This window comes from Danio rerio, chromosome 16 (genome assembly GCF_049306965.1).
Source record: "Danio rerio strain Tuebingen ecotype United States chromosome 16, GRCz12tu, whole genome shotgun sequence".
Taxonomy (NCBI): Eukaryota; Metazoa; Chordata; class Actinopteri; order Cypriniformes; family Danionidae; genus Danio; species Danio rerio.
In genome coordinates this window covers 12,573,512-12,587,627 of record NC_133191.1, presented here as the reverse complement: position 1 = coordinate 12,587,627, position 14,116 = coordinate 12,573,512, and the positions used below count along the sequence as shown (strand labels likewise).

The following is a 14,116-nucleotide window of genomic DNA, read 5'->3' as shown; positions in this document are numbered from 1 at the left end:
ACAAATGTGTTTAAAACAGTTTAATAAACATTATTTCTTTTAACATGTTTATTTGTAGTGTATTATGATGGTGAAATGAAATAATGTTTCAATGTTTTCACACAGGCTATTCTGAGATGTTTAATAAAGCTCGCCTGCAGAGGGCGCCATGTGTGTGGGTGGAATCAATGGGTGGAATTATATGTGCAGTCCCACAATGCATTTCGCTTGTGCCTACGTAAAGATGTTTTCTATCGTTTTAAAATTATTTCTTTAACGCAATTGCATAAACAACGCCGGTATTTATACAAGGAAAACATGTTTAATTGTAAATTGCTATTTGCTTCTTTTTAATATGGGTTTACTTACTCAAGTTTTGTATCACCGTCGTCGAAAAGCACGTCGAAAGTAGTCAGGACGGTTCTTCAGCCTTTGAAACATCGGAAAATTGCTCTTTTAGTATTTGTCTAGCAGGCTTCCTTTAAAAGGAAGCCCACAATTGTGTTCAATGAAAGATTCTAATTAATGAATAGATGATGAAATGAAATGATAATATAATATGAAATGTACGTCGCTCTAGTTCTACTTGTTTAAATCCTCTGTTGTATGGCGTATTTAAAAGGTAACATTTACTGATGTTAATTACCCTGCCACTGTTTCTGTAAAACAACATAAGTTTATGTTGTTGGAAAGGGAAGACCTAAAAGTAGCTAATAATGTGCTTTGGTTGAGTCACACGACATCCAGTGTTTTTCTATTGCACGATTTCTGACAGACTGGCGTTTATCGGGAGTAGTTGCTGAATTCAAATGTAAACGTCAATAAAAACAAAGGATCACTAAAAAATCCTGTCATAAAACCAGGTCTTTATTTTTAGACCTTGTCATCTCAAACCCTTCTTGTTTTTCTTATTGGAACAACCTCTTTGATGATATTAAATGGTCGTATTGTTTTACAAATAAAATAAATATCTTTTAAAATCATTCACAGGTTTTATCCAGTTAAACAATTTTACAAAAATTCAAAAATGACATTGACATCTCTTGCTCTTTCTGTGAAACTGAATCTGGATCTGTTGCTCACTTGTTTTTGGAGTGTCCCTTTTGTTAAATCGTTTTGGTCTGATGTGAACTCTTTAATTGTCCAAAAAGGTTTGTGGTGATTTTTCTTTAGACATTTAAAGACATTTAGACATTTATATTAAAGGAAAACAATTCCTTAATTCAACTTTTTTGCATAAACCTCATTTTATTTATTGGAATTTTTTTAAACACAAATGCAAATATACTCAATGTAAGCCGGAACTTTATTTAAAAAAACATCACAGACTCTCACAACAAGAAAGCTATTGAACCTTAAAAAACAAGTGCATTATTTAATATTCTGCAATAATTTGTTTTGTCTTTGTCATGTGCTCTCAATTATTATTTTTTTGTTTCTTTCTATCTCTCTCTTGTTATCTTTCTTTTGATTCACCTATATTATATTTAATCTAAAATTGTGGCATTTCTCTTCTTTCAAAAAAGTAATATTTCTATTGATTGTACTATACTTCTTTCAGTTTTGTATCTGTATTTGTTGAAATGTACTGTTGTCATTACAATAAAAAAATTAATAATAAAAAAGCAACGGATCAAAATTATGTCAGATCCACAAACAAATCTGAAACATCCCTTCCAGTAAGTTATGATGACATAATTACAACTCATTTTTTTTAAAATCAAATTAGTTTTTTGTAAATCGATCACATGTGTGTGTTACCAAATGGTAACACTGTGCAATAGTGAAACGTGCAATATTCCAATGGGTTAGCTAACTTTTAAGTTGTAACAATAACAACATGAAAACTAATAATATAATGTTAATTAGTCATGTGTTAATGACATTTAAATTATGGATAAAATTAATGGCAATACTAATTTTGAATAGATATCAATGCAGGGAACAGTGTATTAGCGAACACCACCATGTTCTATGTGTAACCCCGCTGGTCCTACGCCACCCATCCCGGTCCGAGCTGGGACCGATCCGGCAACCTTCCGCATGGGAGTCGGTTGCTCTAACAAGGAGGCTAAAGACCATGGCCTCTAGTGTCTATCGCTAGAGCACCTTTAGAGGTCAGAGGAGTGAGGTTTACCTGCACAGCACCTACTAGCTGGCCTCCGTTACATATGGTAAATGAAACAAGAAGACAGAACTGGCTCTTCCTGCAGATGAAAGTGAGGGTGAGATGGGTTTAAATGACCATGAGAATGAAGCAGACTGGACATTTGATAGAGACAGTTCAGGTAAGTTAGCTCTGAGGCTGATAAGACAGGCGTAGTATAGTATATAGTATAATATATAAACATTGTTAGCTAGTAGCTACATTATTCTGATGCATCTGGATATACTAGACTTGTTATTGATTTGCTATAATATTTACTGGAGAAAATATTTATATTTACTGTATGTTGGATACATGATAATACCATATTAGGATTGTTTTCAATGTTCAGCAAAAAAGAATGGAATAAATGAAAGCTGTTGGAATATGAGTTGTGGTATAAAGTATGTATGAGTTGCGTCATTTATAAGTTCTGTGTTAAAGCTCATAATGCTGCAACACCAATTCAATTATTTCAAACAAAAAAAAGATTAGGAAAGTTTTAAATTTGAAATTTCTAAGTTGGATCCACTGTTGGACGGTGTAGCCATTTGGCAACATTTCATAAAGTATCTTAAAAAAAGTTTTTTTTTTTTTCAAGTTCTTTTACAGCACTTCAAGTTAAGCCATTTTAAGAAAAGAAAAACAGTCAATATTTTTTTTTATTACAGATTTATCATAATGTAAAAGGAAAAGGACAAAAATAAAATGAAAATAATAACATTAATTCAATATTTCGGATTAAATCAGGCCTGTATACGTGTGCACAGAAATGAAATATGCAAAAAAAGTTCATATATATATATATATATATATATATATATATATATATATATATATATATATATATATATATATATATATATATATATATAATGTGTGTGTGTGTGTGTGTGTTTGTGTTTTAAAAAAGTGTGTGTTAAACCTTTAACTGCCAACCAAGAATTAGTATTTTTTTAACAAAATAGTTAATATGCATGTTTATGGTAAAAGTACAGAAATTAATAAATATACTATGAAAAAGACCAAAAAAAATCCAATTTATTTAAAAATACAGTCAAAATAAAACATTTTTGAAGCCTAAATCATCTTTATTTTCTGAAGTATGACATAAAATATTTCATTATTTTTACAATAATCCAAATCAAGTGTAGTAGTGCAACATGATTATGTTTGCTTGATTTTTTTAACAACCAACAATGCCGTGTGTGTAAACCACTATTTAAAACAGTCTTTCTGTAAATGACTTTAACAATCATTATTTAAAATAGTCAAAATATGGTCAAACGTTTGGTAGAACAGACAGTTAAAGGGTTAATGTACATAACAGTTTTAAGACGAACTAAACGAACGAAAAAGTAAATGAACAAAATATGCGATATAAAAGCACATTTCGAAGATTGAAATAATTCTAGTTTGCAACAGTTGTAAGATCAAAACAATAAAACGAAATCTGAACATTTGTGAATGCCGCGAAACAATGCACTGACAGTTCGCAGCATGTGGAGCATGCAGAAGAGGATTAGATCAGTGCAGCTGCCAGGAGGAGCACCAACACTAGAGGGAAGTGTGATAACGCCTTTATCATTAAAGTCAAATACAGCACAGACTTTACTGTCAAAATAACCAGTTCTTCAGATTGTGTATTTCATTATCAGCTATATTATTAGATATGTTACTTACATTAATAATATTTTTTTTCCTGAATGTCCGTTAAATCACGTGACTCTGATTTCGCGGCTCTTTCAGATGTTCGGCGATGAACTGAAATGGTACGAGTGTTGCGCAAAAAAGGCGTTTGCGACATTAGAGAGTGAAGGTCGCCGGGTTCTCACTGAATGGTGTGAGAGGTGGCGAGAGGAGGAGTAGCGGGACGGACGGAGTAAAGGGCTGCGCGGAGTCTCACGAGGCCACACACTCGCGGAAACCCGAGCGCAGCTACTTCCGCCCACACTAAAGATGGCGGCTCCCTTCATGGAGAAATTAGCCGAATATTTAGATTCACCCGAACCGGCCGTTCGGCTGATTTTGTCCATCTTAATAGGTAAGTGAACGGCGCACGTGTGCGGACTTTTCGGCTCTACGTAAAGAAGAAGTGCCGAGTTCTGCTGGGAACCGCTGGAAACGTGGACAGTAAATGTTAGGTGTAAAGTGTGCTCAGGTCACACAGCTGGCCAACCTGCCTCCAGCAACTCTAAAAACGCAGTGCCAGCTCCAGCTTTCTCCTTTCACAACGGCTCCAGCCAAAAAAAACAGAGGTCGATTAGGGTGACCTACATGCCAGGCGAGATTTCATGGTTAACTGCACTCACAACTAACTGCCAGGCAACTAGTTGAACTCATTCTGACAGCTGACTTCTCGCTGTGCAACTGTGTTTTGGTTTGCTGGACCTGCGGTTGGATGTAGGGTTTCAATGCAAAATGAGTTGGGTTTTGAAGGTCTCAGGTGACTCGTTGATAAGAGCAGGGGGTGTGAGGGCAGATAGCAGGCTGATCTGGACTTTGGCCAGGTGAATTTCAGTGGCCTGTTCTTCCACTTCAACCAGATGAATGACATTTGGGACACCCGAGTCTGTTTGCTCATTTGCATAATTCCTGTGAATTCACTGGTACATTGCTGATGTGTGTAAATGTGTGTGTTTGTGATGTTTTTCATGTGAATGGATCATTGTAAAGGCTTTTCTAGTGTTTATTTTGTTTGACTCATTTGTCAATGAAGCAGTGTTCGTTAATAATCTACTGGCAAAAATGTAATCAAGGACGGCTTTGTTTTTGTTTTTTGAACAGACGATTTTCTGCAAACTTGTTTTTAAGGATTCAACGATTATAGATTTTGGCAGCACGATTATAGTCTGAGGAATAATCATGGTTATCACGATTATTATGAAATTTTAATTTCAAAACACTACTTGTAAATCACATGCAAACTCCATAAATGTTAAAGTGTTGTTTATTGCTGCTTAGTAACCAATTAATAAAGCACAAAATTAAATTAAAACACAAACAGTAGTCCATTTCTCTTTGCACTTTAACATAAGTGAAAAAAGTTTTTGGCATTTGAAAATAAGGAATAATTTCACACTGAAAACAAATAACAGAACAATGCATAAATAAATCAATGTAAATCTAAGCTACATATTAGCTAAGTATTTGTCTTTTTAAGGGAACAAATGGCTGCTGAACCACTCTCTGAAAGGCACTTTTGATCTATATTACAAAATTGTTTGGTATTTTTCATAATTTTTTTCCTCTTTGGTGTAGAAATGTGTCTATTCCATACAAAGTATCAAGCTGATTATTCCAGTTTTTGTCACGCTGCGTTCACGGCATTCTTTCAACTAGGCGTGCCTAGAAATCACGCCTAGTTGAAATAGAAATAAGTTGCGGCATGTTTGTTCCGTGCAGAAATACAGTGTTGAGAAGCTTTTAGATTAATTTACCGTGACGAATTAAATCACGGTTAGTAGGGAAATCAGTTAGTCGTTGCATTACTACTTCTTTTACATTGAATTAGGACAAGTAAAATGCATTGTTTTTAATCAGGGTAGAGCTTTTATATTGTCTTTTATCATTTAGATAACATTCAACTAATGTTCTTTTCAGGAGTGGCACGGTCACTTAGTGGTTAGTACTGTCACCTCACAGTAAGAAGTTCACTGGTTCAAGCCCTGGCTTGGTCAGTTGGCATTTCTGTGTGGAGTTTGCATGTTCTGCCCGTGTTTGCGTGGGTTGGGTGTTCCGGTTTCCCCCACATGTCCAAAGACATGAGCTATAGGTGAATTGATTAAACAATTGGCCTTAGTGTATGTGTGTGAATAAGTTTGTATGGGTGTTTTCCTAGCACTGGGCTGCAGCTGGAAGGGTATCACTGTGTAAAACGTGCTGGATAAGTTGGCGGTTCTTTCTGCTGTGGCGACACTGATAAACAAAGTTACTAAGCTAAAGAAAAAATGAATGAATGATGAATAATAAGAGCAGTTCCAGCATTATGGATGTGACATTTGCAGTAAAAACTCAAAACATAAAATTTACATAGAAAGTCTGTTAACATTACATTAAAACATCTGTTTATGTTTCCTAAAACAACTAATTACAGAGTTATGGGATCAGAAAAATGTCAACCTCTAAACTTTTTTTTTTATTTTAAATGAGGGAATAGGCATGGGCCGGTATATGATTCTAATATTATGATAACCTTGTATCAAAATATCACGGTTTCACAGTATTGTGATTACTGCTCTAAAATATATTCTTTTTAAATGTCTGGGTAAAAACAACAACACATTTTCCCCATTTGAACACAATATATTTTATTTTGAGAAACATTTAAAAGATTTAGGAACAATAAACATGTCAGGCTAAAGAATTTAAATGAATTACAGATTTCTTTACAATTTAAAACAACATCTTTGGAGATACTGTTTTCCTAAAAAACAAAAATAAAATAAAAAACGTAAAAACAAAAATCTTATATATACCATAGGAATGGTATAGCAATTTTTTTTTGCAGTTTTAAAACCTTGACTATCCCAGACCGGGTTAAACCTTAAAAATGATTTATTGTCCCATGCGTATGAGGGAAATAAACATGCGTTATGAATGTGACCTAAAAAGTCTGCAGGTTTACAATACAAAAAATACTTTTGTAGAAATTCTGTCAATTAAACTGCACAACCCAAAAGAAATAATGCTAATCAAAAGAATAAAAGTTGGTTCACTATAAAACAAAAAAACTATTGATTTAATTTTATTTTACGGAAAAAGCTGTGTCATGAATGTGACATCTCTCTCTTATGTATGTGACAGATGTGAAATTGCCACTTGTGGGACTTTGGTAAATCAAATATAAATGTTTGAAAACATTGACAAAGAGATTTTTGAGTGTTTTTAAAGTACTCTAAAATACTTGCTTAAACAAAAACTTAGATAAAGTTTAGCTATTTTGGTGAAAACTAAATTTATTTCATGGCAAGGTTGCAATTTGCATTAAATTGCACAATAGTCATTTGAGTTATTTTTTTGTTGAATCAAAGCTGAATTATTAAAATAGGTTTTGGTACTTAAAATAATGTTAACAGTAAATTTAAAGAAATTAAAACATGAAATGCTGACTCTGTAACAGGGTGTCCGTGGAGTCTTAAAAAGTATTAAAAATTGATCAATCAATTTAGAGAAATTTAAGGCCCTTGAAAAGTATTAAAGTCCTAAAGGCTATTTTACAAGGTATTCAATTTAGTATCAGTGTGCTTAAGTTTGCTTGAATATCTTTGAATATTGGGATGCTGTGTAGTTTATGAAATCAAACAAATCCTGCTAGACATCACGCTGCTTTGTTTACTGCAGTAACCAGGGAAACGCTGTTATTTCTGTTGTTGTAAGGTGCTACCTGCTCTATTAACATTTTTAATCATTATAGTTTTAGTTTAGGATTCATTTCTTGCAATCAGTATTTTGTAAATATAATGCAAGGTAAAATGTCGGTAATGTTACTCGTTGAAACCTGAAGTGGTGATGAGATCTTAAAATGTATGCAAAGAGTCCTAAAAAGGTCCTAAAATGAATTGAAATTCAATCATTCATGTATATACCCTGTGTAACTTACTGAAACTTAAAACAAAACAAAAAAAAAACAGATAATTATATAATGAACATTTATTTTAATTGTATTTAAAATTTATTTCCATACAGTGGTAGTAACCACTAGCCTAACTTAAATATAGTTCAATCATTGTTCAAAGCAGTTGGAGAGTTGGTAATAAAACAATAACAAAAACAAACCAACAAACGAGCGTCAGAGTTAAATAGACAAGTTAAATACAAGTTAAATAAACATTACATCATGTTTAGAGAAAGTTTGTAGGCGTTCGGGTAGAGAAACCTAATCAGATGTACAATTAATAACATTGCACAGTCATCCTCATCATATAATTTTAGTTACATGAATCTTGATTTTAAAACGTGATCATTCAAGTTTTAATTTTTGTCCAGTGTTAGTCTTGTGTTTGTTAGCTGTAGTTATTTTTTTATATAAAATAATGTAGATTTTATTATCAGTCATGTTGGTTAGTTATCAACTTCTAGCATGAAAATAATAATTGTGTGTATTGGACAGAATTACAATATGGTGAGTTTGGGACAGTTCTAACCTTTTTCTCTCATGTATTTTTTAAGGTTTCAGATTTCAGATTGTCATCTCTTTAGCTTGATTTTTAAACCAGCCATATCCTCCAAACTGATCTCACACACAACTATCAATCACACGTTTGTTTCTCAAGTGTGACGTGCACTTCAAGGAATTTGGGCTTGTCAAATTTCTTATCTATTCATCTGAAGGTTAAAGCATTTATCTGCAGTTAAGACTAATCTGTTTTTCTCTTTTTTTTTCTCCCTGTAGGTTATCCATTTGCACTGGCGTACCGCTGGTTTTTATTTCATCAATCCTCAACAGTTCTTCATCTCTTCCACACAATCACCGGGCTGGCACTGGCCACGTTTAATTTTGGTGAGAAAGAAAACCATGCAGAGAAGGAGCGCTGAACCAAAAGCTCTGATATCTTGTCTCTTTGCAACTGTAACATGTTCAAATGGACCTACTAACCCTTTTTAGCCTCACACTAGGGGTATGAGGGCATTAATGTCAGTGGTGTGATCTGTGGTGGGGCTTGTTGACTAGCACTCAGTTAGCGCCTGTTTTCCATATTTAGACCTGGGCTTTTTTTCCACCTGTTTAACACCACTGGTTTCCTCTAAACATGAATTTGCTCTTTTCACACTGGTTTGATGGCGTCTTATCTTATCACAGTGAAGCGTTAGGGCTAATCTGTGTACATGTTATAGATATCAGCAGCACTGGCAAAACTGAGCAACAGCAAAGCAGTTTTTTTTTCTTAGTAGCCAACGTTATGTTCCTACAACTGTAAATTTGTGCTCAAGTTCAAGAGGTTTTAAGATTGTTTTTACTCATTGAGAAAAGTGGGGAGTATATATAAGAATCAATTACTAGAATATACTATATTAATTATAAGACTATACACTACCAGTAAGAAGGATTTTTAAATGTTTCAAAATAAGCTTATCCTGCTCACCTATGGAGTTAGATTTGTTTCTTTATTATTCAATCAAAAATATTTAAGGGGGAAATTAAGTTTATAGTAAATAAAAAATAAAAGATTGCAAATAAAAATAATTTAATTGAAAACGTGTCAATGATAATAAAATACTTTGGACTCATTCATTTTGCTGTCTGTTTTGCTGTCATTTGTTGCACATCTAAAATCTTTGCTTGCAAGTTGAAATATTTTGCAGCTCAGTGATTGAGGTCAAAACTTTTCAACTCGCTAAGATTTTAGATGCACAAACAATGATGGAAAAAAAAGCTAAATGAATGAGAGCAGAATGAAAAATGTGGTGGTAACTGCATTAAATGACAATAGTTTATTTAATCATAATATTTTAATCATTTAATTAAAGTTTTTTTTCTAATTTGACATCTTTTATTTTTTTAATTACAATTTACCAAATTTTAGTCAAAAACGTAATGTTTGTTTGAATAGTAAAGACACAAAATTTACCCCAGAATACATGTTCAGAACTTTTCAACGGGCTAGCTAAAAATTTTAACTTGCAAGCAAAGTTCTAGATGTGCAACAAATGACAGCAGAACAGAAATCAAAATGAATGTGCAATGAACATTGTGGTAACTGCGTAATAGGACATTCGTTTATTTTGTGAAATCCAAAATATTTTATTATCATTGGCGTTTCTTAAATGTTTTTTTTTATGTACTTAAAATTTCCCCTAAAACTAAATATTTTGATTAAATAATAAAGAAACAAAAATAGCTTCATACTCACCAAGGCTTCATTTATTTAATCAAAAATACAGTACAAATTGTAAAATTGTAAAATGGTATTGCACTATAAAATAACTGTTCAAAAGAAGTTTTTAATTTAAGAAATTATTTCAGTGATTTTTTTTTTAAGGTGAATTTTCAGCTTCATTACTCCAGTCTTCAGAGTCACATGATTCTTCAGAAAACACTCTAATATTAATTGTTATTATTATTATTATTATTATTATTATTAATGGTAATAGAAATAAAGGCAATAATGCCTGGAGCAATAATTTCATTTAAAATCACATACGATAATAAACAAAGAAATATTTAATAAATAAGTATTCAAAAATTAACCTTTTTATTTTTACCTTTAATAAATATCGCCTTGATGAACAGAATAATTTTATTTAAATTATTAAATGGAATTAACAATAACAAAAAATAAATAAATAAATAAAACTGACCCCAAACTTTTAACTGGTAGTGTATATTTTTGGATCAGTTTTTGATTTATTGTTTATTATATTGCAGTTATTTTTTCATAACTGGTTGATTTTTGTCAAAGATACTGGTGTCACTAGATTTGTCTTATTGTTCTTTCCTGATTTTATAAACATTGCTGTAAAATGTTAAAGTTAATAATAAAAAGGTAGATTTTAAATGATTATAAATATGCTGTGTTTATCGGCTCCAAAAAAGTAAGCATCACAATATCACAATATTTAAAACAAGATATTTTTACAGTTTTAAATTTATTTATTTAATAATAAAATAATTTTTAAATAATTTTTAACTTGATATATTCTAAATACAGTCTGGTTCTGCTTATATTAAAAAAAAAAAAAAAAAAAAACTAAATGTGTTTTTCTTCTATAAAGGCTAATTTTATACCCTAGCCCAGACATTTCTAAATATTATTACAGAATTAAATATTTTTATAGAATTGTTACAGAATATTACTTAGTCATAAAAAAAAAAAAATATTTACCCAAAAGTGAAGATTCTGTTAATATTTACGCTATTTATCCAAACTTGTTAGAGTTCCTTGCTTCTGTTGAACACAAAAGAAGATATTTAGAAAATGTTGGAAACCGGCAGCCATTAACATCCATGGTGTTTCTTTTATACAATGAAAGTCAATGGTTAGGCTAATAACTTCTTTTATCACATAAAAATTAAGTATTAAGTAAATTTTCATTTTGGGTGAATTATCAGTTTAATAAGCTCACAACATTGCTGGGTTTTAATTTTATTTTTCACTGGAACCTGTTTAACGTCGTAATCATACTTTTAATGCCTCCTGAATATTTTCCTCTTGAATAATTTGGCTGTTGTTCAATATTTAAAGGACAAGCCCTGCTCTTCTAAAGTTATCGGCTCTTATTTGTCTTTGAGAATAATGGAGGGAAAGTGAAAGGAATTCTGCCTAACTGCTCTACAGGCTGTGGTAATGATTTCCTGGTGACTGTGGCTTTGACACCATCAAAATTGTGACACAGGGACATGAAGTTTTGTTGCTATGGCAATAACCCCAGTGTGAGAGTCAGGTTAATGAAAATATGAGTGGCAGGTTGAAAAGCAAGCTGATGAAAACAAATGAGTGTTGTTTTGGGAAAATGGGGCTTAACTTGTGCTTGTTTTCTGTGTGTTCATTTCCCTTGTGCTGCATTTGGATCTAACAGCAGGTCTGTCTCTCTTTGTCTTTATCTGAGTCATTTCACTTTTTAAAATCTGCTTACTATGTTATCTTTCGGGTTATATCTGAAAAAAAGTTGCCACTTAAAATTATAATTCTCATTCCCATCATTGTTTACACACTCTCATGTTTTTCAAACCCATCCTTCAAGCCATTTTTCAACCCAGCTGTTCCTGTAGAGAGCAAAATAACACTTTTTGAAGAATATCTTTATCCTCTTAAAAAATGAATGTAAATGGGAACTGGGTTTGACAGGCTCCAAAATGGCCCAAAAAAGTGTAGCTCAAGCATCATAAATGATTCATTTCATCTCCTACTTGTGAAAAAAAGCATGAATCTAGTTGTTTTCCCACTGATATACTTCCATTGTTCTTTACAGATTAACTCTTCTGTGTGCAAGTAGTTTAGACATTAAAGGTGCAGTAGTTGATCTGCCAAAATTCCGTTTGCATAATATCTTTGAAACACAGTCCCTCCTCTGCCATTTAAAGCCACACCTCCTAAAAACACGAATGCAGACCTTAAAAGGCACCTATTTTACCCCTTTTTCAAGCTTTAATCTAAGTCTTTTTTGTCTCCAGAATGTGTCTGGAAAATCTAAGCACAAAACACTAGGGATGTAACGGTATCAGAATTTCACGGTACGGTAATACCTCGGTATGAATGTCACGGTACGGTATTTATTGAATCATTTACAGGAAAAAACAAAACTTATGAAAATACTCCAAAAAAGTGCCAAAAGTGTCAGTGACATACAAATTAGTCATCTATCTGTAAGCTTTGAAACAGGAACTTCAATTTTAATAACAAAAAAATATTAAACCATGTAAAAAAATTAAGTTTCAATTTAGTATTGTTGAAAAATCACATTCAACATTTAATCACTCACTCACTTAGATAGAGATGGGTTTAAAGGAAAATGATCATATAAATATAATCTGGTAAAAGCTGGTATCTCTGGGTATTTACAATGTCCCCTGCAACAGAAAAAACCCCTCTCATTTGGGACTGAGGTTTCTGGGACAAGAGAGATATGACTTGGCCCAGGTTGACAGCAGTGGGTAACGTTGTGCATTGTCTTTCCCCCACTTGAGAGCACAAACCATGAGTAAGATAGAGGTCTTATGTCTGCATCAATCTGAACAGTGTGCTGTGTTTCTGCAGTCCCCATGACTGATTATTAGTCGTATTCCCCAACTTGCAGGCACGTGCACACACAGTGCTCAACCTGTGCAGTGCACATGCCCTTTTTAGTCTTTGAAAGAAAGTTCCCTTCCAAAATGATCAAAAGTGCCCCCGCGACGCGACATACCCTCCGTCCCCGCTTTACAGTACGCGCGCGACAACACAGCTGATAAGAACTCGCGCGACAACACAGCTGATAAGAACTCGCGCGACAACACAGCTGATAAGAACTCGCGCGAAAACACCACTATTCAGGACGCGCGCGGCTACAACACCCGCTTTAGAGTTTTACAGGTCTTTTTGATCCCCGCTTCTAGCAGCACACTCCATTTCCGCATTACTGGATCTGTAGCGACAACAGACCGCAAGGGATTATGGCCAAGCCTGGGCTTATGGGAATTGTAGTTTTCCGGTACCTCCCGTTCGCTTCATTCGCCTGAGCAAATTTTCTCAGAAGACCTATAGTTTTACCGAGTCATGCGACTACGGTAATATCGAAAAAAATTAATATTGCGGTATGACGGTATTTACAATACCGTTACATCCCTACAAAACACCCATCAGATTATTAATTATAGCTTTTAGAATATTGTAATTTACTGCTCTGAAAGCAGTGTAGTTGTGATTTCCCCGCCCACCGTTCCCATGTGCCTGTCAGTGTGTGCCTCAATCTCCACCTCGGATGCGTCAGGTAAACAGCACAGTGACAGACATGAAAGAAGCAAAACATTTGTACTTACTACAGTTAATACTACAGTTTCCCATTGATTTTTTTAATGTATTTGTTGTGGAGTTTATTCAAGCCTTTCTGCAACAATGAGTCACACACAATGTCGTTACAAAGTTCACACACACATATATACACACCCACACAAGGCTGGAGAAAGCTGAACTGCCGCTCTAGGCAGAGGACGATCACGCCGCCCTCAACCCCAATGTGAAAACGAATGTGACCGGTTATGAAAATGAAGTGAGGTGTCACGGACCTCTTTTCTGCTGCCCTATGCGCGGATATAACTGAGCATGCGCGGGTGCTGAGGAAGGTGTCGCGGACGCCGCCCTCTCTATTGTGCCGCCCTATGCGTGGATATAACTGAGGACGCGCGGGTGCTGAGGGACATGTCGCGGACGCCGCCGCCTCTATTCTGCTGCCCTATGCGCGGATATAACTGAGGACGTACGGGTGTTGCGGACCTCTATTCTGCCGCCCTATGCGTGGATATAACTGAGGACGTACGGGTGTTGCGGACCTCTATTCTGCCGCCCTATGCGT

At 34.0% G+C, this 14,116-nt stretch overlaps 1 protein-coding gene and 1 non-coding gene across 4 annotated transcripts in view; both read left to right on the top strand.

Annotated features, from left to right (window-relative positions):
- The first annotated feature begins 422 nt into the window (after nucleotides 1-422).
- LOC137488009 (U7 small nuclear RNA) lies at nucleotides 423-476 on the top strand. The gene has a single exon (XR_011006874.1). It is a non-coding gene; the product is annotated as a U7 small nuclear RNA (small nuclear RNA).
- A 3,407-nt stretch (nucleotides 477-3,883) lies between these two features.
- lpcat3 (lysophosphatidylcholine acyltransferase 3) overlaps nucleotides 3,884-14,116 on the top strand; it is a 62,413-nt gene continuing 52,180 nt past the window's right edge. For 2 of the 3 annotated variants that reach the window (XR_012391463.1, XM_073925005.1), the window contains exons 1-2: nucleotides 4,038-4,169; nucleotides 8,520-8,627. Coding sequence is in view for 2 of the 3 variants with exons in the window: in XM_073925005.1 (XP_073781106.1) it covers nucleotides 4,085-4,169; nucleotides 8,520-8,627 (193 nt within the window). In the remaining variant the exon portion in view is untranslated. 3 annotated transcript variants of the gene reach the window in all.